Here is a 26,877-nt window from a genome sequence, read left to right as displayed (position 1 = left end):
CTCAGCGGCCATGGCTCACGGGCCCAGCCGCTCCGCGGCACGTGGGATCTTCCCGGACCGGGGCGCGAAACCGTGTCCCCTGCATCAGGAGGCGGATTCTCAACCACTGCGCCACCAGGGAAGCCCTCTACTGATGTTTTTGAACCAAATATTCACAAAATCAAGTTACCATTTGAAAATATTCATAGTCTATTAACAGTTCAGTCCATTTATCAACTTTTTCAAAAGGAATGGCTCTTCTGCATAATCAAAGTCACCAGGTGTTTTAAAAAAACTTAACCCTTGCATTAAACTTATGTCATATGACATTATATTTTAATAGCATATGCAATATCAGAGTTGAGTATTAAACAATTTTGTGAATAATTTGAAGTTATATGTATTGGGTTGGCCAAAAAGGTCACTCGGTTAATGAATATGTTGTTCAATGAAGTTTCTAGTGAAAATGAAAAATGTGTCTTTTATTTTTATTTAAAACTGAACGAACTTTTTGGCCAATCCAATATGTCTATGTTTTCAACTCCAATCATTTTTAAAGTACCTAAGGGTGTTTCAAAGTGTCCCAGCTTTTTTCATCAATACTCTACCCCATTATTCACAATATTTTGCCTGCCAAAACATATAACTTACGTATATTTACCTAAATGTATTAATATCATTGTTTTCTTTTTAATTCCTCACACGCATATAAAACAATTCATTAGAGTTAGTGACAAGTCACACCTCTCAAAATGGTAAAAATTTCAATTCAAAGCCAAGTAAAAAAATAATAATAATAAAAATAAAAAAGCCAAGTAAATTGGCATTTTACCCTTAAGAGTCCCCTTGTGAAACATACAATTTCTGTTGAAATTTTGGAAACACAAGATATAGGTTATAATTTTTCATTACTTATTTATGGATCCTTAGCATTTTAAGAAACCAAGTTGAGAATCATTGTTCTTTTATAAAATATGGAGAGTCAGTCAGAAAATTGAAATAAGCTGATAGTAGCAGTGCTAGAAAAAATAGTTACATTTGATATTTTCCACACTATCAGTAGGTTCAACTACATGCGTGAACTTTCAAAACAGGTCTTTCTACTATACTTTCCTCTGCAGTAGAACAAACAAAGAAACAAATATATTCCTATATAGGCTTCTATAAGTTCAAATTATTTTATTAATGAATTAGTCATAAGGAACTTATGAATCTCACAGAAGATATCTAACATTTAATTCAGTGATTAGCTTATAATCCATCTGTATGACTTTATAATCAGCACACTAATGTTTTAACCAAAAATGTCTTCCCTCACCACCCCCACCACTCTCTCTTTAAAAACCACCTAAATTACTATTAAATTTAAAACAATGGAAAAATTACACTCACTTTTTTGTCTTTGTTGTATTTGGTAAATATCTCCTGAGCTCTCTCTTCTCCTCCATCCGTGAACAACATGATAATCTTATTGCAGTTGGCTCTAGACACATTATACTGTTAAAAAAATGTATATCATTCATAATAAAAGGTAGGGAGTATAAAAGCAACATGGAAAAAGCATGCACAGGTTGCAAGTAATGACTGAAGTATCTGCTCAATAAGTCAATTCTAAGAACCAGTTCCTGGATCAAGCCAGGCCTACGCATCCCTACACAGGGGCTCTGCCTCATTCCCAACACCCACGGGGTCTCCCTTCCTTCAGGCTTCTGATCAAATGTCACCTTACCAGTGAGGACTTTCCTGACAACTTTCCCCTCCCAGGCTGTATTTTTCTCCATAGCATTTCACATTTGTTTACATGTAGTATATATTTTATTTGTCTTTTTATTATTGGCTTCTCCCAATAGAATGTTAAATGCCAAAAGGGCATAAACTTGTGTCGTTTTTGTTCAGTGTTGTTTCCTTGCCTAGATGAATGCCTAGAACATAATAACCTCTCAGTGGTTAATTAATAAATGGGTTTTAAATGAATTAATGGCCATGATGTCAATTTTATACCCCTATAATTTACATAAGAAACAAAGAAATAATATTAATGAAATGTGCATAACTTTTCACATATATTTTCAATCTATTCACAAACATTTGTTCCTCTCTTCCCTCCTTCATCTTACTTTATTCACTTTACATTTCTGAAATTGCAGTGTTGATCCCTAATGCCCAGTGCTCTTTCATATCTTTGTAAATGTCGACAGCTACTTCTAGAATATTCTCCTATCTGCTCGCAAGCAGCCACACATATTCTAATCCTGAAAGACTCAATTCCAGTGGTAAATCCTTTCTTACACTTTCTTTAAGGTCCCCATAGAGGTGGATTTAGGTAAACAACGGATTAGCATCAAAGGGCCATGAAAATGCACAATTAATGAAGAAAGCTGTATTTCTTTGGGGTCTGAAATTATAATCTCGGCCTTTCTACTGTTGTGAAATGTGTTTGTGAAAGTGCTGAGAACAAAAGATTCGCACTAGAATGCTCAGCTTCTTCGAAAATGTCAACCCTCTAGTTCAGCAATATTCAAAGGAGATACAATGTGAGCCTAATTTGTAATTTTAACCCTCTAATGGCCACATTAAAGAAAGTAAAAAGAAATATCTGAAATTCTAATAACATATTTAACTCAGTCGTTCAAAAATGTTATCAATTCAACATCAAATCAATATAAAAGTTATTGAGATAATATACTTATTTTTCTTTCATAGTAAGTACTAAAATTTCAGTGTGCACTTGTAACACCTTTCAGTTCAGACCAGGCACATTTCAAGCGCGCAACACCTACTTGTGATCACGTTTATCACGCTGGACAGCACAGTCTTGGTCTTTAAGTGACTAATACATTTTTTTAAAAATCATTAATTCTTCTATACTATTTAAGCTTATTGAAGGTCCCTGTTCCTATTTGTCAAAAAAGGTAAATCCCATTTCCTGTGGAAAAGTTAATGAAGACAACATTTTGCTTTACTGATGAAAAGATCCTGTTTCATATATTCTTACCCCGTTGACTAGGCCATTAGACCATGGGGAGTTAAGGCTTTTAACCAAGCATTGTGAAAACTTAAGTATTAACTAATACAATTTATCACATTCAAGCACCATTCTTATTTTTGAAGATAATTATCTGAAAATTTGACCATACAAAAATTTACATATTTTGTCATCAAAATAATTTTGTGAAAGGTATTGAAGTCCCTTAAACTAAAATTAGTTTCTCTGATGACCTGCGTTTTCTATTTGCGTATGTAAAATGGGCAAAATAACATTTATCTAAAGGACTGTCTCAGGAAAGTGACAAAGTAACTAAAGTTTTTAGAACAGAACTTGGTTTCATTTTTTGAAGAACTGGAGGTATTATTATTATTATTATTATCACTAAATACAAGTATCAAAGTTACTTTTAGCACATTGAGTCTTGCTGATCATTCGTAAGACACCCACAAAAAGAGGAACGCAGAAATGTTGTGTTTTCAACATCATTTTTCCTCAGGACTTGTGGGAAAGCAGAGTCTATCTCAGCAATTTTTCACTGGGTTTGCAGCTATCTAAAGAATCACACAGTCACAACAAGTATACGTAACTGGCTTGGAAGGAACTAAGCAAAGGAAAGAAATTGATTATGTCAATAAAAATACAACAGCTAGGGTTGGTAATTTACGTTAATATGGTATTTCATGACACACTGTTGTATCTCTGTGTGGCCAGTATGTAGCACAGCATCTATCATATGCACTCAATAAAATTTTTTTTGAAAAATGCATCTCAATATATTTGTCAGTATTTTATGAACTGTTAACTGAAGACTAATTCAAATCTTAATGTTTAATTCTATTTGACACTTGATTCAGTGATCTTAAGGGTAAACCTTGCCGGGACAAACAAAAGAGAAGGAATGGCATTGCATGATGAGAAAAAGACCAGAAGTATCTGAAAGAGGTAACAGAACATGCTTTAGCTCAATAAGGCAAGCCATGGCATTTGGGAAAATTATTTTAAAATGAAGAATTGCAATATCTAAGGGACATGTGGAAAGCAAAACACATGAGGTTTACTACTGAGGACATATTAAAAATCATTTACAACTTTGGTAAAGGCAGTGGGAGAGGCCAATAGGAGTTAGATCATATTTTCTCAGCAACTAATAATGAACGTGGGAGTTAACGTGGCCCCTCTACATGACTGCCTCTGAGATAGTACATTAGGCTTGAGACTCCTCCTCATCATTTCACAATGGAAACCTGAATAGGAGGGAATGAGTGAGGCCAGTTAACAACACTAAGAGGAATAATTAAAATGCCAAGATCTAGAAAACTTGATTATTGACTCAAGAGAAAAAAGTTAATATAAAAACCTTTCGCATTCCTTTACTACAGAAAGAATATATCCCACTCTAATGATCAATTACGCTTGAATTTCAAAGGTTTGAGTTTTCACTTTTTTATTAATAAACATACCTTATTTAATAATCACATGCATTTTACCAAAGATAATTTCCCCTGAAAACTGCAGTGTGGAACTTCTTTGCTTTTCTAACCCCTTACTTGCTTATCTAATGGTATCTAAAAAAAATATCACTACCTCAAACTCCAAATAATTGAAAATCCTACTCTCACATTCCCTCTTTGTAGACTCCTATGCCACCATCCACCTAGTTTTCCAGTTCAGAGAACTTGGAATCACCCCCTCCCCCTCCCAGCAACCCCTCCTACCCACCCAATCAGGTCACTCGCCTTAACATCTCTGCCCGTCTAGTCCAACACCAGGATTTCTACAATAGCTTCTTAACGTAGAACACTCGTCAGACCGTGTCATTCTCCTACCACAAACTTTTCGTTTGCTCTACACACTTCATTTAAAGACAGCTCATGGTCTTTCCATTTCCATCACGCCTCCCCTACTGCTTATGGCCCAGCCATACCAATCCACCTGCAATTCTTTCAATGTGCATGACACGCCACGCTTCTGTGCCTTTGTCGATGCTGTTCATTTTATCTCCCTCATCAGCCACCTAGATTCTACTCACTCTTCAAAATCCTGTTTTCAAGGAAGTGCAACAATTTTCTGACCTCCTTTGGGTAAGTTGAGCCCCATTCCCCAAGCTGCTGCAAGCAAACACACTGTGAATGCCCTGTAACAGCACTAACACGTTATATGAGAAACGATGATCTAGCATGTTATGCTTGACCTTCTTGAGAGCAAATGGTTTTGTTTATGTCTGGAATTTCAGCAATAGCACTGTGACATGATACACTGTGAGGCACTCCATAAATACTGGCTGAACAAACAAATCAACGAGTCATCACCCAATCAGAGATCTTGAAAACTGTTTAGAAGATTTACTTCGGGAACAACGAAGTCAAGTTTGCAGAAAAGACCAAATAGAAGGGCTTATTTAGTGACTCAGCAACTATGATAGGAATTATGTGCTGATTCTGTCCCAGCCACATGCTAGTTATTAATTAATTATAACACCAACTCAACAGCCTACAGTCTCATGTGCTTTTCTATGTGGTTTGCTATGTCCACAGATTCTGTGGACATTCTTTACACAACCCCAGTTAGGAAACCAAGGCAGAGAGGTGTTAGGTCCATACTCGGAACCATTGCAATAATATTGCTTCAGAAGAGATACAAACCTGAATGATAGCTCCTGCTTTCAAATAGTTCAAATGAAACAGACAACATGGCCATTTGAAAATACTAGTCCGCAATGTGAGATTCATGTTATAATGTTGTTATGATATGGGACAGGGAGTAGGTGTGCCAGAGTTTAAAAGCCTAACTATAGACATCGATGATTCATTCAAGGGAATTTTCTCTTTGGAAGGAATTTCTGCTCTTCCTGTCTACCTTGATGTTAACCATTTGGACCTTTCTGTACATTTAGGAACAACCTGAAGACTCAAACTAGACGTTTAAAACTGAAATACTTCCAGAAACCATTTGACGATTGAGGGCACAAGTTCCCAAATAAATACAGTACTAATTGAGATAAGACAAAAGAGATGATATTCTAAATGTGCCAACTTAAGTTTCCAGTGCTTCTTCAAAATTAAATTAAATAATTAACTTACAAATGTATTTTTTTAAACATAGTCTGAAAAAAGAGGGTAGAAGAAAAGATCTAAAAGAAAAAGAAAATCTACATTTTTGTATACCTTCTGAATTTTGGATTTAAAAATAAAAAAAGTTCAAACATTTCTACTGCCTAGACACATCTGCTTTCTAAATGAATGAAAAACAGAACTGTTATCTAACCCTACAGAGCTGTAACTACCAGGATATTGAAATTCAGATCCTACAATTCAATAATAAAAGACAAAAGGGGGTAGTATTAATACTTACATTAAGCAGCTGTTCAAAAGCAAAACTAAAGCCCTTCTTATAATCTGTGATTCCTTTCGCTGTGATATTATTCACTGCATCTTTCAGCACTTTCTTATTTCTTACATTTGCTTGGACGAGGTGCTGAAAACAGCTTACATCCTGGGCATTGCTGTTAAACTGCAAAAGATAAAAAGGTAAATGTATAAACCAACATTACAATCAATCATGTAATTTTTACTGAATTTGTGTTATACTTCTCAATCCTTCTGCATTGCTTTCTCTTTCAAAAAGAAAAGTGAGTAGATTGGTAACAGAAGTGCACTAAAGATCAAACAGTTATTTTCATCCACGCTCCAACCCCTACTGTATTAGCCTGTCGCTTATTGACACTTTCCTGAACCTAGCTTGGTTTCCCTGATTATAAATTTGGGATTTGAGTTATGTGAGGTCCCTCCTAGCTCTCAAATTTTATGAGCATTTAGATTACAAAAAAAAAAAAAAAAAAAAAACCCACAAAACTCTCAACAAACAATGAAATATATTCAGAATGCAGAAATGATATGATGATGCCTGCACCGAATACAGGGAGAAACTGAGCATTTTACTTGCCTCGCATGAGGAAACGCTAAATGGGAAAGTGGTACACAGAATGACAGGAACAGACGTTTAGTAAATTTGAAATTTGATGGTAGTCTTTCCATGGGGGTTAAAACAGGAACGTAATCTGAAAGACTCAAGAACAATGAGTGGCCTTTCAGAACTATCGCTCTAGAGGTTATATAGGGAATGCAGTGGAATCACAGAGGCAAGAGAAAGGGCAAGCAGGTCACGGCAGAGTTACTTCTGTGAGTGATAAGGGCCTGAACAACAAAGAGTCTGTAGGAGGAGAAAACAAACTCCAATAATATCTGCCCCAACTGAAGATTTAAGAATGATCACCAAAGTAATTTCAGCAACCATATAAAAAGTATTCATAGAGTTCACTGGATATTTCCCAAAAGATAAGAATAGGACTCCAGCAAGAAGATCAGGGCGCTAAAATGAATGGGATCGTCCTATCATTTATTAACGCTGCTATGTGTACAAGCCCCTTAGGCTCCTGGGGCCTAGATTGTCACATCTGCAAAATGAGAATGATAATAAAAACATACTTGCTAAAAGGAAAGGGGCTGGCCAGATCAAATGTTGAAGATATTCTCAGATCAAAAGCACATAATGATTTTAATAGGTGGATCACAAGCCAAAATACATTTTTACATAAGTGATTATCTATTCTCATAAATATAATGCATCATTCTTTTTTCTCTGAAGATCCCTGAAGCCTAGTGAAAAGGTACACTGTACAATTCATCAATCCATTAAGCAAATATTCATTGGCGGCCTGTTATATGTCCAGAGTTGTGGTAGGTGAGAGCTCTGTGCCTTCAGACATGAGGTAAATGATGCAAACACACATATATATGTATGTAAGCACTTACACGTGTTTACTTTGTGCTGCATTGACTATTTGCTCTACAAATATTAATCATTTCCTCTTTGAAAATGCATTGCAAGTAAGTAGTATTATTATCCATGAGAAACCTTAAGCATAGTTAAATGACTTGTCCATAGTCACATAACAAATAAGTCATAGATAGTCAGGATTCAGACTGGCACTGTAGCAAGAGTCTGGGATTTTAACTACTCCTGCAGTGCCTCTCAATATACTACAATAAATCATGATGAGTTATGTAAAGCAATATAATCCTAATCTCTAAGAGATAATATCTGGAGAATGGGCTCTGATTCGGACTGTAAGCAGTTGGGGGGAAAATGCCCTAAGAAATGGCATTTCCTGTGATTCCACAGAAATGTTTCCTTGAAGACTATGGAGGAAGAACATTCCAGGCAGATAGAACAACACGTAAAAAGGCCCTGATGTGACAAAAAGAAAAGAAGCCTCTTAGGGAAACATAAAGATGGAGCGTTTAGCTCAGTTTCATATGAGGACTAATGACATGAAATGAGCTCAGGGATGGAGGCAGGGTCTAATGGAAATGCTAAACAATTAGGCACGTGTTGTCTGTCGAACGGCCAGTCACAAAAGTTTTAAGCCAAATACAAAATAATTTAATCTAGAACTTTAACAGCTCGCCCTAGCTGCTGTTTAGGAATTGGATGTAAGGTGAGTAAAATTCAAAGGATGGAAAATAATTAGGAGGCTATTGCGGTAACCCAGCTGAACAGAAAAAGTGGCTTTGTTATTCATGGAGATGGTCCGAAAAGAGGAGTTCAAAACCTATTTTGGGGAAAGAATGACTAGCTCGTGAAGGTGCACTGGGTCTGCGTTGAGTAAGACGATAATTCTGACATGGGCATCCGCGTGGCCGGAGGAGGGACGGGTTCAGGGACACTTGAGGATTAGGGGAGAGAAGCATGCAGCTCAAGTGCGGGTGAGATTTCAGTATGTGAGATACGCAAATGAAGATGTCAAGAAATCATAACGTTGAAAGCAAGAGGCTCAGAAGAAGTCTTGATTACATATAAAAAACACGGAAAGCTTCAGCAGAGAAATCTGGTTGAAAACCATGTGATTAAAAGTGACGCAGAGGAGGGGTCCCTGAGCAAACTGAGGAGTAAGATCCCTGGAGGCAGGAAGGAAGTCAGGAGACTGGACTGTCTTAGAGGATGAGAGGAAAACAGTCTCAAGAAGAACACACTGCGGGACAGAGACAGGAAAGATGAGGACTTAAAAGCACCCACTGCACTCATCCCCGTTATACAGGCAGCGTCTGGAGGTGGGGCGGGGGGGTGGGGGGCGGGTGGAACACAATGCAGCGCCCTGAACAGCAATGGGAGGGGTTAGCCCATGCAGAGGCAAGTCTTCAGAGCACCTCGGCTCGGAGGCAGAGAAGAAACACCCTGAAGGGGTGGACTGGGGTCGAGGAGAGGCTTCTTTAAAGTGAAGGGTCACTAGAGCAAGAGAGGATTTATCTTGAAGACTGAAGGAAGAAAACGGTGCAGGCACCGGAACAGAGGTGAAAAACGAAGCTCTTGGGAAGATAGGGAAGGATGGGCTACGGATGCTCCTAGAGGAGCAAGCCTGTAAGAAACCATGTATCCACTTCATCGTACTGGGAAAGGAGCGAGGGCTGAGTCCCGCCGCTGGGTGTACAGAGACTTGGTGTGGGGAAACGATATTATTGCCTGTGGCTTTTGTCTCCAGTGGACCATGAAGCAAGGTCATCAGGATAAAGTAAAACAGGAGGTGAAAGGTTTGGAGAGAGTACAGATAAAACAGGAAGTAAAATGTCTTGCAAAGATAAATGTTGAGTTCTTTCTCACTTTTACTTGGAACACTACATTTGGGTTCATCGTATATATGAGAACAAAGCTCCAATATACTTATTTTCAATAAAGTCAAACACTGAAAAGTCAGTATCTTCAGATCCAAATCCCACTTTCCCCCCCGTTAGTTGATAATCTGACACAATCTTACGCTACACATCCCGTTTTGAAAGCAAAAGAATATGAGAATTCCCGTGTTAGAAAGTAAAAAAATAGAAATAAAAAATAGATTGCCAATACATTAACGGTAAAACATCTGACCTTAAAGAATCATTAGACATGATTACAGGAAATGTTATTATGTGATTTAGTTAAATCATGAAACTTGATAAAATTACAAGTTATGCAGAAAATGAACACTGAATAATGTATTGCCCGGAGTCTTTCGGTTGGCCTTAACCTGCTTTTAACACAGAAGAGTGAAGCATCTCATTGAGTCACTTTAACACAAACTGATTAAATGTAAATTCAATTCATTAAATACAAATTCAGCAGTGTATAACAGAAATACTACAATTATACTCATAACAAAAGTCATAAATAATGCAGAGAAAGGAATAACTTACGAAGTATAAGTCCCTATGGCAAATCTTATTCTCCAAGAAAGGAATGAGAAATGTGAAAAGTTCTGACTTAGGTAAGTATATATTTCACAGACATCTTAGACTCACTTGCTTTTAGAATAGAAAAAAAAAAAAAAAAAAGAACAGATTTACTTTCACGAACTGAAATTACAGTCTTTGGTGACATGTGTCCAGACTGTAATTTATAAACCACATATTTAATACATTAACCACCACTTAGGGCAAAAGTCTAATAATATAGCATTATAAAGCTTTGAAATACTACATGGTGACTGAAAATAGACTTAAGGAGTCCTGCTTTGGTAATCTCTTAAGAAAATACTTCTTTTAAATATGTATACTTAACTAATCCTACAGAGCCCCAAATCCAAACTAACATCGCGCTCCTTCCTTTCCCAATCCCAGAAAATTCAACCAAGTAGGTCCCTTATCAGAAATGCTGAGAAAAATCTCTGCTAGCATGCTGAGACAGGAAGGTGTGTGGGTTAACGTGAGCATCTGGGGTAGCAATGAGGAGGGATTTCTATCTCTGCCCCAGCATTTGAACATTCTTTTGTTTTCCTCTTCCACATACCCTGCTCCTTCCACCTACAACACTTGTCCCACTTACCTCAACATTCTTTCCTTATAAAAGGCTTTCATGATCTTCCCTGACTAGGTCAAATCACCCCATTAAAAGTTTCACAGGCCTAGATATATCTTTTTTATGGAATACATCATAGTCATAATTCTACATTTCTTTGTATGATATCTTTATAGACTCTTTGACTGGATTAAAAGCCATGGCCAAAAAAGAAAATAGCCATCCCACCACTGTACTTGACATATTATTAGGGATCCATATAATTGGTGTACAAGAAACATAAAAACTAAATATTTACTGAATGAATGTATGGAGTTTAAGAAAATTAGAAGACAGTGCACAAATATTGGTCAATAATTTAGCTAAAGGCTTCTAAATATAGAACCTGTATTTTAGTTCTGCAATATCTTGTTAAATTTGTACATTTATAAATATAAATACTCTGTCCGAAAAGACACTATTAAAATATCCAAATGAAAATGTATGCAGAACACCTAGCATGGAGCCCGGCACATAGTAAATGTTAAATCAAATGCAACTCTATTGTTTTAAAAATTATTTTAGTAAAAACCTTAGTATACGTCATTAGAAATAAGAATAGATTCCTATTCATGAGAAAGATTCATATAAACAATATCAGCTTTAGTGACCCTTAAAGAAAGTTCACTACTGGGGTGGTACAAGTGGCCCTCAAACATTAGTTTAGTTCTTGAAACAGTCTCTGGGAATAACCATGAACAGTAAATTTCAAGGCTTCCAATGAACCTTCCTATTAAATATCACAATCAAGTACACATATCAAATTAAAAGATAATTTACGATCCAAACAAATTGTTAATTTCGCAAATGAAATAACTTAAACTCTTGGTTTTGTAAAGGCAAGGTCTATTTTTTGTTCTGATGTCCTGTGCTGAATAAGAAATCCTGCACAAAATATTTCTGAGAGAGGAGGCTCTGCTGCTCATTGGATTAACCTGGGATACAAACGATGACATGCTGACATTGCCTTGATATACACAAGTCAAAGAGGCATCAAGTTCCTGAAAAGCAACCTTGTCTAGAAGTGGCACCTATAATACACCTTCATGGAGTACCAAGGCTCCCAGTGAAGAGGTTGGTGGGCTCAAGTAGTTTTCCCCTAGACTGCTGAAGAATTAAAGGCAAAATAAATCCAAAGGTGATATTCTTCCCCTTGGAACTGCAGAGAATAAGTGGCCCAGTTAATCTTTGTCTGACCACTCAGTATGTCCTTAATTTCCACCCCCTCACCTCATCCATGTATTTCAAACTCTTTTTTTTTTTTTTGCCATGAAAAAGAAACACAGTGTTAAATTTTGGGCTCCCACTGTGCAGATGATCAGCAAAAACAACTCAAATTCAGACTGGCCTGCTTTGGAACATGGGTATTTTTTTAAATTATAAAATATGAGTAAACTACTTTACATAATTAACTACTGTAAATAATTTAGATAACAAATTTATATTATATAAAGTAATTTAAATGGATTATCTAAGTTAAATAAACTGCAAACAATTTTGCATATCAGGCAGTAGTTACAAATTGTGGTTTCAGAAGCGATCTACATTTTGGACACCAGATGGCAATGAAGGAAAATAAAAGGAAAGTGAACAGAGGCTGTGATCTTAAAAATCTTGGTTGTTTTATTCCTACTAAAATACTTGTTATTTATTCTGATTTTCCCACTTTACATAGGAAACTAGGAAATATTATAAAGAAACAAAATGGTTATTCTAAAATCCAGAGAAAATAGCTTATAGCATTTACCCACATGCATATGTACATATTCCTAGTTAAGAATGATTTTAAGGTTTTTATCTATTGCCAAATTACTTTCCAGATATATTGCACCAATTTAAATATGTGTGAGTCTCACTTCACTCTCAGACACACATTTTTATTTGCTAAACTGTAATTTAAAATAATATTTCAATATTCAATAATTACTTGAATTCCTCAGTGGTTAAGGAAGTGAAAGTTTTTCTCACATATTAATTGTCATAAACCTGTGAATTGTAAGTCCTATTTTTTCCAGTTTGTTGCTTATCTTCTAATTTTAACTTTTGAGCCTGTTCTTTATGATTTCTTAAAATATTTTTATGCTTAGAAAACCATCTATTATTCAGGTAAATAAACATCTACAGTTTCTACTAATATTTGATGGTTTTGTTTGCTTATTTTACATTTTGGTGTTTAGTCATGGTGGAAATTATTTTCCCCAATAGTATGCGGGGACAACTAGATTAAGCAATTTTTTTTCAAACAGCCAATTTTCCCTTTTATTGAGTAATTATTGGTTCCTGATCCACTGTGTATAATAAATTAAGATTATGGATACATTTCCTTTACTATTTGGATACATATTCCTTTACTGTTCCCATTATTTCACCAGCTTCTTACTTTTTAATATGAATAATAAAAATATTAGCTAACATGTACTGAAAATCACAGCTATGCCAATCTAAGTACATCACATGTATTAATTCACTTAACCTTGACCAAGCTTAAAGTCTTAGCTGTAATATGGTTTCCATTATGCAGTTGAGGAAATGAGGCTTACAGTGTCAAGGAAAGTGCTCAGAATCACTCAACAACCAAGGTCAGGACTCTACTTCAAACCCAAACCCCTGAAACTCTTCTCCATGGTGTTTAATCACTTTTAATTTATGCCAGAAGAATAAGCTGCCATACTCTGTCACGCTACTTTTTCCACCACTATTTTCCTATCGAACTTCAGAACTATCTTTTGTCAAATTAAAACCACATTTACCAATAACTTTGGGACAAACTGGTATCTTCATATGAGTCAGCTTTTCATTCCAGGAAGAATTATTCATCAATTCCACATTTATTATTGTTCCTCCATTTCAACTCTTATACATATATCTCATATACTCTTTTCTCTTTCTTAAACTTCAAGTCCTAATGAGATCAATCAAGATGGCAGAGTAAGAGGATGTGAAGCTTACCTCCCCCCACAAACACATCAAAAATACATCGACATGTAGAACAATTCTCACTGAAAACTAACGAAACTGTCATCAGGACTCCTGTACAACCAAGGCTGTAAGAAAGATACATATGTAATTGGGTAGGAAGGGAAGAAAAGCGATTGGGTCAGGACCTGTGCCCCCCGGGAGGGGACTCAAAGGAAAAGGGAGATTACACAGACGGAGACCCTCCCTGGGGAGGGTGTGGTGTGAGCCACAGATGGGGTAGCCCAGTACTGGTGTCCTGCATGGGGGAGATGAGACCCTTTGGCTGGTGGGAGGACCTCTGCAATGAACAGGAGGGCTGCGGGAAGCCTGGACGTCACTTGTGAGGGGTGCATGCATGCGCTGGCTTGCTCCCAAATCAGGGTGAAGAGAAGACTACTCTAGCGGCTGCTGGTGGCCCACGACCACCTTGCTGCCTGGCTCAGCCCGACCTGAGAGAACGCCCTGCTCCCACTCATTCCATGTCCCAGTGCGGCACTGGTTCTGGGGTGGCCGCAACTGGGAAGAAGATTCAACACAGGGACACAGAGGCGACCCCATCCCAGGGCGGAGCCTGGGTGGACTGACAGTGGCCATTGTTGGCACTTACTCAAGCAGCGCCTCAGAAGAAGCCCAGATTTCTCATGGCAGCTGCTCCATCACAGCTCATGCCCCAATATATGCTGAGAGTCCATATGGGCCCTGCCTGCCCTGTGGTGTGGTTCCACCATACAGTGGGGGCAGCAGAGTCTTAGGGCTGTGATCAGCTGTGAGGGACAAAAGGCACTGGCACCCAAGGCTGTGTCTGAGCAGAGCAAGGGAAGCAACGGCGGGCACCTGAAGGAACAGCTCATCTGAGACAGCTCAGACTCCTGTCTGTGGAAAACATGAGCCAAGAGCTCACATGGGCCCCACTGGCTTCAGCACTCCCCAAACTCTGGGGCAAGGATCCCAATTTGGGGGAAAGAGGAAAACACAAACTTCAAGAGAATAGAAACAACTCAGGCCTGACCATCAAGGCTTTTGCTCCAGCAACTTGGGATCAGACCCCACCCACAACAGGGCAGTGATGGCCAGTGAGCAGAGGGGAAGTCTTGCCTCACACCCAGCTTCAGCTTTAGCCCCTCTGTGTGCAGTCCCACCCCCTACCAGGGTGACAGATGCCAGCACATCCTGAAGAAAGATGTTACTTGCATCCACGTCAAATCCAGCTCTCCCACCAAAGGCACTGGGCACATGCAGTCTGTACAGGGACACTGCCACATAAGCACACACATTTAAAACTGCAATAGGTAACTGCTTCACCTAAATTCATAGAGGCAGAGAAATTTAAGCAAAATTAAAAGGCAGAGGAACTGCTCTCAATTAGAAGAGCAAAAGAAAATCCCTGAAAAAAAAAAGCTAATGAAACAGGAATAATTTACCAGATAAAGAATTCAAAGCATTGGTAATAAAAATGTTAACTGAATTAGGGGAAAGCATAGATGAACACAGTGAAAACTTTAACAGAGAACTAGAAAATACTACAAAGACCCAATCAAAAATAAAGAATTCAGTAACTGGAGAAAACAAAACAAAAAAAACCCCCAACACACTGTAAGGAATGAGTAGCAGACCAAGTGATACAGAAGGATGCATAAGTGATCTGGAAGACAGAATAATGGAAATCACCCAAACAGAACAGCAAAAAGAAAAACAAATTTAAAAACATGAAAACCTTTTAAGAGATCGCTGGAACAACAAGTATACCAACATTCGCATTATAGGGTCCCAGAAGAAGAAGAGAGAGAAAAGGGTATTTAAAATGTATTTGAGGAAACTACAGCTGACAACTACCCAAACCTGAAGAAACAGATATCCAGAAGCATAGAGAGTCCCAAACAAGATGAACCCAAACAGACCCACACCAAGACACATCATAATAAAAATGGCAAAGGTTAAAGTGAGAATTCTAAAGGCAATGAGAGAAAAACAGAGTCATACAAGGGAATCCACATAAGGCTATCACCTGATTTCTCCGCAGAAACTCTGCAGGTCGAAAGAGAGTGGCATGATATATTCAAAGTCCTTAAAGGGAAAAACCTGCAACCTAGGATACTTTACACAACAAGATTATAACTTAGAATAGAAGAAGAAATAAAGAACTTTGCAGACAAGCAAAAACTAAAAGAGTCCATCAATACTACACATACCCTAAAAGAAATGTTACAAGGTCTTCTCTAAGTGAAAAAGTAAGAATCTATATGAAAGGGGAAATCCCACCATGAAATGCAAATATATTGCACATACTGAGGATCAACCACTTAAATATGCCAGTATGAAGATTAAAAGACAAAACATTGTAAAAGAACCATAACTACAGTAAACAAGGGATAAACATGAAGATGCAAAATATGACATCAAAAACACAGTACGTGGGCGAGGGGAGTAAAATGTAGATCTTTTAGAACGTGTTTGAACTTAAATGACTATCAATTTAAAACAACTACATACAGTTATAGGTCAACATGTATGAACCCCATAATAAACATAAATCAAAAACCAACAATAGACGTAGGAAAAAAAAAGGAACACAAGCATACTACTAAAGAAAATCATCAAAACACAAGGGAAGAAACAAAAAGAAAAAGAAATGAACAGAGAAGAACTACAAAAAACACCAGACAACAAGTAATAAAACAGCAATAAGTACATACCTACCAATAATTACTTTAAATGTACCTTTAATCCAACAATGCATAAAAAAGATCATACACCATGATCATGTTGGATTTATTCCATGGTACAAGGATGGCTCAACATATGGAAATCAATCAATTTGATAGACCACATTAACAAAAGGAAAGACAAAAACCACATGATCATCTCAATAGATGCAGAAAAAGCAGTTGACAAAATTCATTATCCATTCATGACATAAACTCTCATCAAAGTGGGTACAGAGGGAAAATATCTCAACATAATAAAGGCCATTTATGACAAATTCACAGTCAGTATAATATTCAATGGTGGGAATGTAAATTTGTGTAGCCACTATGGAAAACAGTATGGAGGTTCCTAAAACACTAAAAATAGAACTACTATATGATTCAGTAATTCCACTCCTGGCTATATGTCCAGAAAAAACAAAAACACTAATTCTAACTGATACATGCACCTGAATGTTCATAGTAGCACTGTTTATCATAGCCAAGAGACAGAAGCAACCCAAGTGTCAATAAACAGACAAATATATAAAGAAGATGTGGTATATATTTACAATGGAATATTACTCAGCCATAAAACAATGAAAATATGCCATTTGCAGCAACGTGGATGAACCTAGAGAATATTATGCATAGTGATGTAAGTCAGAGAAAGACATATACCATACGATATCACTTATATGTGGAATCTAAGAAAGAAAACAAATGAAGGTAAAGAGTAAAATAGAAATAGACTCACAGATATAGAAAACAAACTAATGGTTACCAGTAGGAAAAGGGAAGGAGAAGGGACAAGATAGAGGTATGGGATTAAGAGGTACATACTACTGTGTATAAAATAGATAAGCAAGAGGGATATATTGTACAGCACAGGGAATTATAGCCATTATCTTGTAATAACTTCTAATGGAGTAAAAATACTTCTAATCTGTAAAAATACTGACTCACTATGCTGTATACCCAAAACTGGTAAAATATTTTAAATATTTTACTTCAATAAAAATAAATAAATAAAATAAAATAAAATGCAGGTCCTAAATATATTAGTAAAAGTACTGCTAGGTAATTCATGGCTTTTGCTAATATTGTGAATGTGATTTTAATTTCTATTATTAAACCTTGTTCAGCCAAAACCAGACATGTGGTCACCCTCCCATGGTTAGAGGTGCCACAAGTATCTTTGCTAATAGCACTCTGGGACTTGACCACTCCTGTCCTCAAATTGATGTTGCTGTTCCCTAACATTGGCTGCTGGCTTACAGTTTCCTTGGCCTATAGAAAAAAATTTTTAATAAAGAATTGACCATTTTTTAATTCAGTTTAGGAAAACCAGGTCTAGTCCAGGCCCTGCCTGTAATAAGCACCCACAGCCATGGCTGATTCAATTATCTCCTCTGAGCTTCAGGTTCTTCTTTCTGAAATAAAAGCCTTTGCTAGATCACTTGGAAAGCCCCTCAAATTCTAAAATCGTATTTATATCTGATAATTTTAACTATGATGGAAAAATTACATAAATGCATAGGAATAATAAATTCTGTATATACCAAAAGAAAATGGCATCAATAAAAAGTGAAAATATTGAGAACATTATTAAGACACAATTTATGTTTGCCTCTAATGGCCCATCAAAACTTCTGATAAATGTTGTCATTTTTAATCAAATATTCCCATTAACTTGAATCATGACATGCTCAAAATTCAGTCTGTTGACTTTTGCCAAAAACTTGAAAGAATTTCTGAGTAAGTCCCAAGTATCTTTTTTAATATATTCTATTTACATGTTGGTACAGAAAACTTTTAAACCTCTCTAATTATAGGCATTTATAAGAATTTCAAGCAATTGAGAGTGTGCTACTCTTTTGCTTCAGAGTTAATTTGTATTTAGCTTCCTTGCTCATAACAACTTGATATTTATATTTTCTCAACCATCTTTTAATCAACCAGTGTGCAATTCTGATTCCAAAGCACTCATCCAACTAGAAATATGGGCAGCTTTCTCTCCATCATTCTCGAGATATAATAATTGTATCAGTATTATTCCTAATATAAGTATTTTTCTCATAGCCCTGTGGAAATTTGTGTGCCAGCTCCCAAAGATGAAGCTTTACTGAAATGACCAAATGATCACATACTCTATGGTCACTTCCTCTTCACCCACACTGTGATGCAGAGCTGACCAATACATTTAATATTTTCACGGTACATGAAGCTGAGTACTTGGAACATCTTCCCTAATTGAAAAAAGAACATTTGTGATGATGGTTGGCTTTGCCTAAAGAACACAATGAGCAAGATACACACAACTAATGTGTTTGCAGAGTAGAGATACTGTCATACTGACAATATGAGTGAGAATGACTCTGGTCACTTAAAACACAAAGATATTTTATCACTGACTGAAATTTGTTATAAAATGAGATCTATATAGCACTCTCCCCGCCGCCCCAGCAAACTTTACTGTTGTCTTATTTTAAGAAATGGCTACGGCCACCCCAACCTTCAGCAATCATCACCCTGATCAGTCAATGGTCAGCATCAAGGCAAGATCCTCCATCAGCAAAAAGATTAAGACTCAGTGAAGGGGGCTTCCCTGGTGGCGCAGTGGTTGAGAATCCGCCTGCCGATGCAGGGGACCAAGGTTCGAGCCCTGGTCCGGGAAGATCCCACATGCTGCGGAGCAACTAAGCCCGAGTGCCACAACTACTGAGCCTGCGCTCAAGAGCCCGCAAGCCACAACTACTGAGCCTGTGCTCTAGAGCCCGTGAGCCACAACTACTGAGCCCACGTGCTGCAACTACTGAAGCCCACGCACCTAGAGCCCGTGCTCCACAACAAGAGAAGCCGCTGCAATGAAGCCCGTGCACCGCAACGAAGAGTAGCCCCTGCTCTCCACCACTAGAGAAAGCCTGCGCACAGCAACGAAGAGCCAACCCGGCCAAAAATAAATAAAATAAATACATTTATTAAAAAGAAAAGACTCAGTGAAGGCCTGGATGATGATTAGCATTTTTAGCAATAAAGTATTTTTAAATTAAGGTATGTACATCATTTTTTAAAGACAATGTTATTGCACTCTTAATAGACCACAATTTAGTGTAAACATAACTTTTATATGCACTGGGAAACTAAAAAGTTCATGAAACTTGTTTTATTGTGGTGTCTGGAACTGAACCAGTAATATCTCTGAGGTATCCCTGAACTTTGAAAAATTTTACCTGTTAGGTGTAGTTATTCAAATGTGTTTACTGGACGTGAAGTCTTTTCATAGTCCTTCTAGACCCAGCAAATAAATCAATAACTTTTATACTTTTAAAAACTATAGTTCAATTCAAAATGAAAGTATTCCCTCTGCCTCACCTTAAGAATTACTTTGCTATTTCAAAAACTGCAAATACAATTAATTTCTAATTATAAAAAACTATCTTGAGTGCATCATGTAATTAATGGAAAAATATTTATCGTACTTGTCAACACCTTCCTATAAACTTTCCTTATACTTTCAAAGCAATTAAGTTATCCTCTGGCAATCTCTCTTTTTAAAAATTAAATAACCTTGATTACTTGCCCTGCAAGTCATATAATTACTAAATTTGTCCATTATTTCAGACTCTTTTCTTCAGTCTGTAATTTTTTGTCTTTTAAATGAAGATAATTCTAAGAAGCACCGATTCTTTTTGCCTTAACAGACAGTACTCTTAAAAAAAATTGAAATATAGCTGATTTACAATATTGTGTTAACTTCAAGGGTACAATATAGTGATTTAGTTTTTTTTTTCTTAAAGAAACAAGTATATAAGAGAGAGAAAACTCTGGTTCTCTTAATGAACTTAATTCTACTCCTTCTTTCTGCTCTTTTTTAATACCTCCCTCCAAAAATCAAATGGTTACAAAATAAAATATTCATAAACGTCCATAGAACTAGCAATTCTATGAATTAAAAGGTCTTAAAATCTAAGTCAATGATATGCATGATTAGTTATAACAAGCCCCAGACAGATGCCTCCTGGTCTTTGCTAAAAGTACCTCCCTAAGGTACCCTGATTTCCTCATTGCTTAATAATCACCTGGGACACTTGCTAAATGCAGATTCTGGCTCTTCAGGTCTGGGGTAGAGCTTGAGATTCTGCATTTCTAACCAGCTGCCAGGCGCTGCTCAGGCTGCTTGGCCACAGACCTCACCTTAAGAAGGAAGGGCATAAACTACAATATTCTTGTTCGTTGACATAAATGAGATATGAATCAACATAAAGTTTTCCTGAAATCCAGATGGATGACTATTTGATAAGACATGAAATGAAATTACTCTCCTAGAATTCATATGTCACAAAACTGTACTGGTGTGCCAAATATCTTTTATTTTACTTGAATTCTGGCAAAGGGGCCTGTTTTGCAAGGGTGGAGAAATCACTTTTAAATTTAAATTATGCCACAACTTACAAATGTGCTCATTATCATATGCAGAGTAGGAAAGTTCCTAAGCTAAGAAAACCATGCCTTTGTCTAGGAACACATTAGGGATATTTTAGAAAGAAAACTGAAATTTAAAGCACATAGGAAAAGGAACAATCCAAATCATGTCTTTCTTGCATATACAGTGCAATTCGATATTTAAACAAAGCCCCACTCTGACATTAGTAGGTGTTAAACTGTCAAGCCAAGAACTGGGAAGTGTCTGAGATTTTATCCTTCTTGCAAGCTAACGAGTAATCCACCTACAGCTTCATAGACACTGGCAGAAAAAATACAAGCCCTGTGTGTCAGAGAGAAAAGGCCGCTTACTACTCATAGCAATACCAATAGCAGTACCAAGAGCCAGACTGCCACCTTTGCTCACACTCACAACTCAATTCCCACAGGAGGATGGGAAGAGGGCTGCGGGTCACCTGCATAGGCAGTAGGTGTGTTTCAGGCAAGGAATCCCAAGATGAGGAAGGCCTTGATCTCATATAGGGGCTGCTGGCAGCTGGCCCATCCTCCTCTCCAGATAGACAATATCTTAATTACTCTGCATTGTAAATCTCTTCTGGGGAAGGAGACATCTCTATCTCTACTTATCCTAGAATGTACATAAATCTGGGCAAACTGACTCTTAATGCTCAGACTTGAAGAAATGTGACACATTCACGAAGAACTGTCTCCTAACAGTTGGTAGAAAAGTGTGGGGAGATGACAACAACAACAACAATAATAATAACCAGAAAAATGATTACAATAAATAAGCACTTTTCATGTGTTATTCCATTTGGTGCTCAATAACTTAAAGGCAAGTGAAATATGGTTCTGTCTATTTCAAAGAGGACAAAACAGATCTGTAAGCCTTAAGTAACTTGTATAAGCGCACATAACTAGTAGTTTTGAGGCAGGAGGCAGATGGGCACCCCCCGCATGGCCAGCAATTGGAGATTCATTCCCTGTCGACCGATACCCCAAGATGAGAATAGCAGGACAATTGAGAGAGAAGGCTGTGCGCTGCCCAAATAGAAGATAACAGACCATGTATTTCCATTCTCGAAGTCAAGGAGGCCCTCCCAACTAGAAAGCTTCTTGGAGGTCAAAAAGGGAGGGGGCGCCACCCCATAGTAGGTGATGTCAACTACCCATAGGCCTCTTCACTAGAATCCATCTTGGCTCAGAGATGCACACGCACACGTGGCAGGGTCCTGAGATACACCAAATACGGACTCAGAACTAGGCAAATCAAATGACTGGCCAAAGGAAACCTGGAAGAAATACCCCAAAGAGTGATTCAAACTACCGCGAGGGCGCAACTCTCTCTGAGTCCTCCCATGTGTCTAACCATATGTACTGTACTCCTTTCCCTCCTAATAAATACTTCACTTGTTTCACTACCTTCTATCTTTGTGGGACTTCTTTTCTGCAAAGCCGAAGGGCCAGGGCCTTGTCACTGGCCACTGGTCTAGTGCCTAGGATTTGGTGCTCTCACTGCTGCGACCCGACCTCAATCTCTGCCTGGGAGCTGAAACCCTGCTTCAAGGTGCTGCAGGCCGAGGCCACCTGAGATCAGTTTCAAAGGTTGTGCATTACTCCTATGCAATTCTATGAGTACATCTAAGAGGCAGGATTGTAAGGAGAGTGGGAAGTAGGGCACTTAACCAGAATTTAACCTGACTAATGTCACCAGATCCTTTCATCATGATCATCCCTTGCCAGCCTCCTGTGTGGCTATGGGTCCTGACTCCTCATTTTGCACTGGCATTTAGAGATTGCCACCTCTAGAATTGTTGTTTAGTGACTACAGCTGGGGCAAGGGGTAGAGTTGATTTTTTTTTTTAAAGTTATCTCCTACAACTAACAGCAAAGATATTATAAGGAGTATTTTGATTATTTCTTTCTGATAAATAATCAAAGATAGCATTTTTAAATGACCACAAGTTAGGAAAGCTTCCCGCAAGAAAACTGACTCAAAGATCATTAACGAAATCCTAACATTTGCATCTAATTCTTAAATAAAAATATGTGATTTTACTGAAACGCAAGACCATCTTCTTCAGTTGTTAACTTTTCATATATTGTCCATAATCAGCATACATTTTCCTTTCATCCTCCGCTGGCTTGCAGTATTTTACTCCTAATACGTCAAACTTCCTCACTTTCATAAACAAATTCCACTCTTTGTGTCAACATTTGAAATTTTGCCTGCAAATCAGAACATGCTGTGATTAATTGCTGCTCTTATCATCTACCACTTACTTCTATCAAAGTATATAACTGGATTAGTGGGAAAACAGCTACATTATGCCTGCATTTAAGCTTTGCCTAACAGCAGGCTTCCTGTCTGCAACAAAGAACAGCACTGGAGATTATAGAAACACTAGGAAATGATCAACATTTGTTCTGACATTTTATGTGTGATTGAAGCATAAAAATTACCGTTCTCAAAAAAAAAAAGAAACTTAGATACATAAGCCTAAAAGTGAGAAGCTGCTTGATTTTTCTGTCTGATGGTTCTAGGCAACATTGGGACAGCATTCATACAGACTGCATCATAACTCTGGATGACAGACATGATCTTAGGTTATGAGGATGAAGAGAAATGCATGAGGGCTTTGTGGGAAGATTACTGTCAGAGTTAATTATAGAATCACTACCAGGTTTCCTCAGTGCCTTATTATTATGCCTCCCTGAAGTTACAAAAGCTAAAAGTTATATTGCTTCTTTCCTAGACTTTCAAGCAGTTTCTGAGAGAAAAATATACAAGCACATCTGCATGCATACACACACATATAGCCCAGGAGATTATAACTGTATTAGAGGGTTTTTTTTTTTCCATCGAATCTCTACATCAAGTTAGTACATTTCTATTTAATGAGAAAGGCCTATCTTTTAAAGACAAAAATATGATTTTACTTCTCTTTGACCAAAATGTTACATAAGAATTAATTCTTTTAAGTTTTTTAAAATTAATTTTTATTGGAGTATAGTTGTTTTACAATGTTGTGTTAGATTTAATTCTCTTTAAATGTATCACTTTCAGGTATTTTTTTCACCCAACTAATAAAAATGAAGAATTTCTTTTAAACTATGAAGTTGATGTGGTTGACATTAAATATTATAGAAATGTAAATAGCAATCTATGTAGTTTGATAGAAGCAAAAGGACACATGATAAAGGAAGTAAATAAGTTTATAAAAAGAAGACACATTACCTAAGCAAAAAAGTATAATCCAGATATAATGTTTAAGTGTTTATTTGCAATTGTAAGAATAATCCAATTCATATATGCTTTTTCAAGCCAAAATATGGCAGATTTCTTAAAACAAGTCCTCCACTGAAACATAAATAACCTTCTTCTTCAAAAATTAATAATAAATTTAGATTTAAAAGAAGCATTTCTCCTTGCTATTATAACCTAATCATATTTTATCTTAGAATTTCTAAGAATTCTAATAGCTTGGAATTTTACTTAAATATATCAGATTTTGCACTAAAATTAGTAAACTTACTTTATACTTTCCTTCAGGATCCAACCACATAACTTTGTGGATAAATCTAGACTAATAAATGAAAACAGCTGTGCTCCAATCCTGGCTTCTCACTTAGAAAAGTTACTACACTTTATGTTTCTTTATCTATAAAATTTAGGTCAGTAATATTATCCCCCTCACAAGGTTGTTGTGAAGAATAAATGAGTTACTCTGAAAACACATGGAACAGTTCCTGTCTCATGAGCAGCGTTAAAAAAATTAACTCTAATAATTCACTATAATGTGATTAAATTGAAGATTAATACACAAATTAGATAAATAATGAACACATACCTACTTTAGATCTTCTTCGTATTGATTTTCTGAATGGTAAATCTATGTCTGGAATAATATGATCAGCTAATATCATTTAGTGACTTCTCAACCATGAAAATGTACTAATGTTTCTTCTCAAATAACAGAATTAAACAAAAATATATAGTCAATAAAAAAAATCAGAGTATAGTTGACAAAAATATCTCCTTATGGTAAATAAGGACCATAAACCACAAAGTAAATTAATGAACCTCAACTAAATAAGCCAATATACTAGGAACTGAGACCAGTAAAAAATTTCTCTGGGAGTAGAGTGGGATATCACTATGACTTCATCATAGTGTATGATGAGGCATCTTCTGCAATATTCACATTAGAATTTGTATCTTTTAATATCACTCTTCTCCCCTATTTTTGAATACATAACTGAGATATTTTCATAATTTTTAACTCGACACATTGAGATACATTACTTCCATATCAAATGCATTCCCAGTTCTTTCTACAAGCAACATATTCACTTTGCCTATATGCTTTCAGTTCACATATTCAAGTTACATCAAGTGAGGACGCCCCAGCAAGGATTTACAAAGAGCTGTCAAGGCATCAATAAAGTTTATATTAACCCGATTCACAGAAATCACAAGGAAAAACCTTGCAATTTTGTTTCTTAAGAAGTTAGTTAACAATTTTCTTTAAAGAAACACACATTTAACAACCATAATATTTTTAGGAGAAGCAAAGGTCCTTAAAACTTGTCAGGCATTAAGAATCTCAAAGGTGAACAAACGTACGGACACCAAGGGAGGAAAACCCCGGGGGGTGGGGATGGTGGTGTGCTGAACTGGGCGATTGGGATTGACATGTATACACTGATGTGTAGAAAATTGATGACTAATAAGGACCTGCTGTATAAAAGAACAAACAAACAAACAAAAAACAACTAATACTAAACTTTCTTTGGGTTATTTGTATGGAAATATGTTATAAATTTCCTTGTCAATTGCATTATTATGAACTTTCATCAAATCTTTAACCATGGTCATTTTTAAGTCTTTTGTCATTTACAGACAGTCCTGGGTGTACTCTGATGCTTTTGCAAAAATGTTCCTATACAAGGGTTTCATCTTCACGGAATTCATAGACAAGACTCTGACAAGTACAGGTTTCTGGTAACTGACTACACTGCTGAACTGAATGAATAAGCATTTTTAGAACTCTCATGGAAAACTGATGAATTCATAAAGGTGCTAACAAAAGATCAAGATGAAAAAAGATTAATTACATGGGACTGAGTGAACCGATGAGGATGATTATATTTTTTGTGACTTTCTGTTTGAATTTTTTTTTAAAAAGTTAAATTTTGGTATTTATTTACCTAGCAACTTCACTTATGTGAAAGGCCAAATTTTAGCATAATAAAAGAATGATGCATTCCTTTACTAATTAATAAACATTGGAAGTACCTTTAAACTTTCCTGTATATACTTAACCTAGCTATGTCTTAAGAAACTATGCATAACACAGAAGAATCTATAATCTGCAACGAATCTCAAAGGCAATCCCATCTAAGTTTTTTACTGTAATTAGGAAAGAATTATTGATTGCTGCCTAAATGTTGAAAGCATAAAATTCATTCAAAGCCATTTCTACTGTTCAGTCAGAAACTCTTTTGAAGCATATTTTTTAATAGCACTGTTCAGTTTCTAACTGAGGCAGATGCTACTGGTGCCCCATCCATATTTCCTCACATATCAGCCCAAATTTAACTGTCCAAGATTTCTGGGAGCCTTTTGCTTGTGCACGTGGTGGCCTGGGAACACAGGGGAATTAACGTCCCTTGGGAGCAGTCATTAACTTCAAATACTCCAGCACACTGTCCCCTTGGAAAGAATAATTTCAATTCATGCAATCTACCTTGGTCCACAGAATTGCCCAGAGGATTAAGCTCTACTCACTCACAGTGGTAACTTGTTTGATAACCCACTGTTTATCAGTTCTCGTCTTTTTTTGGCTTTACTTCTCACATTTCTCTCAATCTTTCTTTTTTTTTTTTTTTTTTTTTTTTTTTTTGCGGTACGCGGGCCTCTCACTGTTGTGGCCTCTCCCGTTGCGGGGCACA

General features: G+C 36.8%; 1 protein-coding gene across 9 annotated transcripts in view; it reads right to left on the bottom strand.

Annotated features, from left to right (window-relative positions):
- Positions 1 to 26,877, bottom strand: part of CACNA2D1 (calcium voltage-gated channel auxiliary subunit alpha2delta 1) — a 507,150-nt gene that overhangs the window by 86,010 nt on the left and 394,263 nt on the right. For all 9 annotated transcript variants that reach the window (XM_028490128.2, XM_028490135.2, XM_028490130.2 and 6 more), the window contains 2 exons: positions 6,320 to 6,478; positions 1,372 to 1,476 (listed from right to left, as the gene is read on the bottom strand). In XM_028490128.2, the coding sequence (XP_028345929.1) occupies positions 1,372 to 1,476; positions 6,320 to 6,478 (264 nt within the window). The remainder of the gene's footprint in view (positions 1 to 1,371; positions 1,477 to 6,319; positions 6,479 to 26,877) is intronic.

The sequence above is a fragment of the Physeter macrocephalus genome, chromosome 5 (genome assembly GCF_002837175.3).
Source record: "Physeter macrocephalus isolate SW-GA chromosome 5, ASM283717v5, whole genome shotgun sequence".
NCBI lineage: Eukaryota > Metazoa > Chordata > Mammalia > Artiodactyla > Physeteridae > Physeter > Physeter macrocephalus.
Note: the sequence above shows the minus strand (reverse complement) of the source record. Positions and strands in the feature narration are given on the sequence as shown.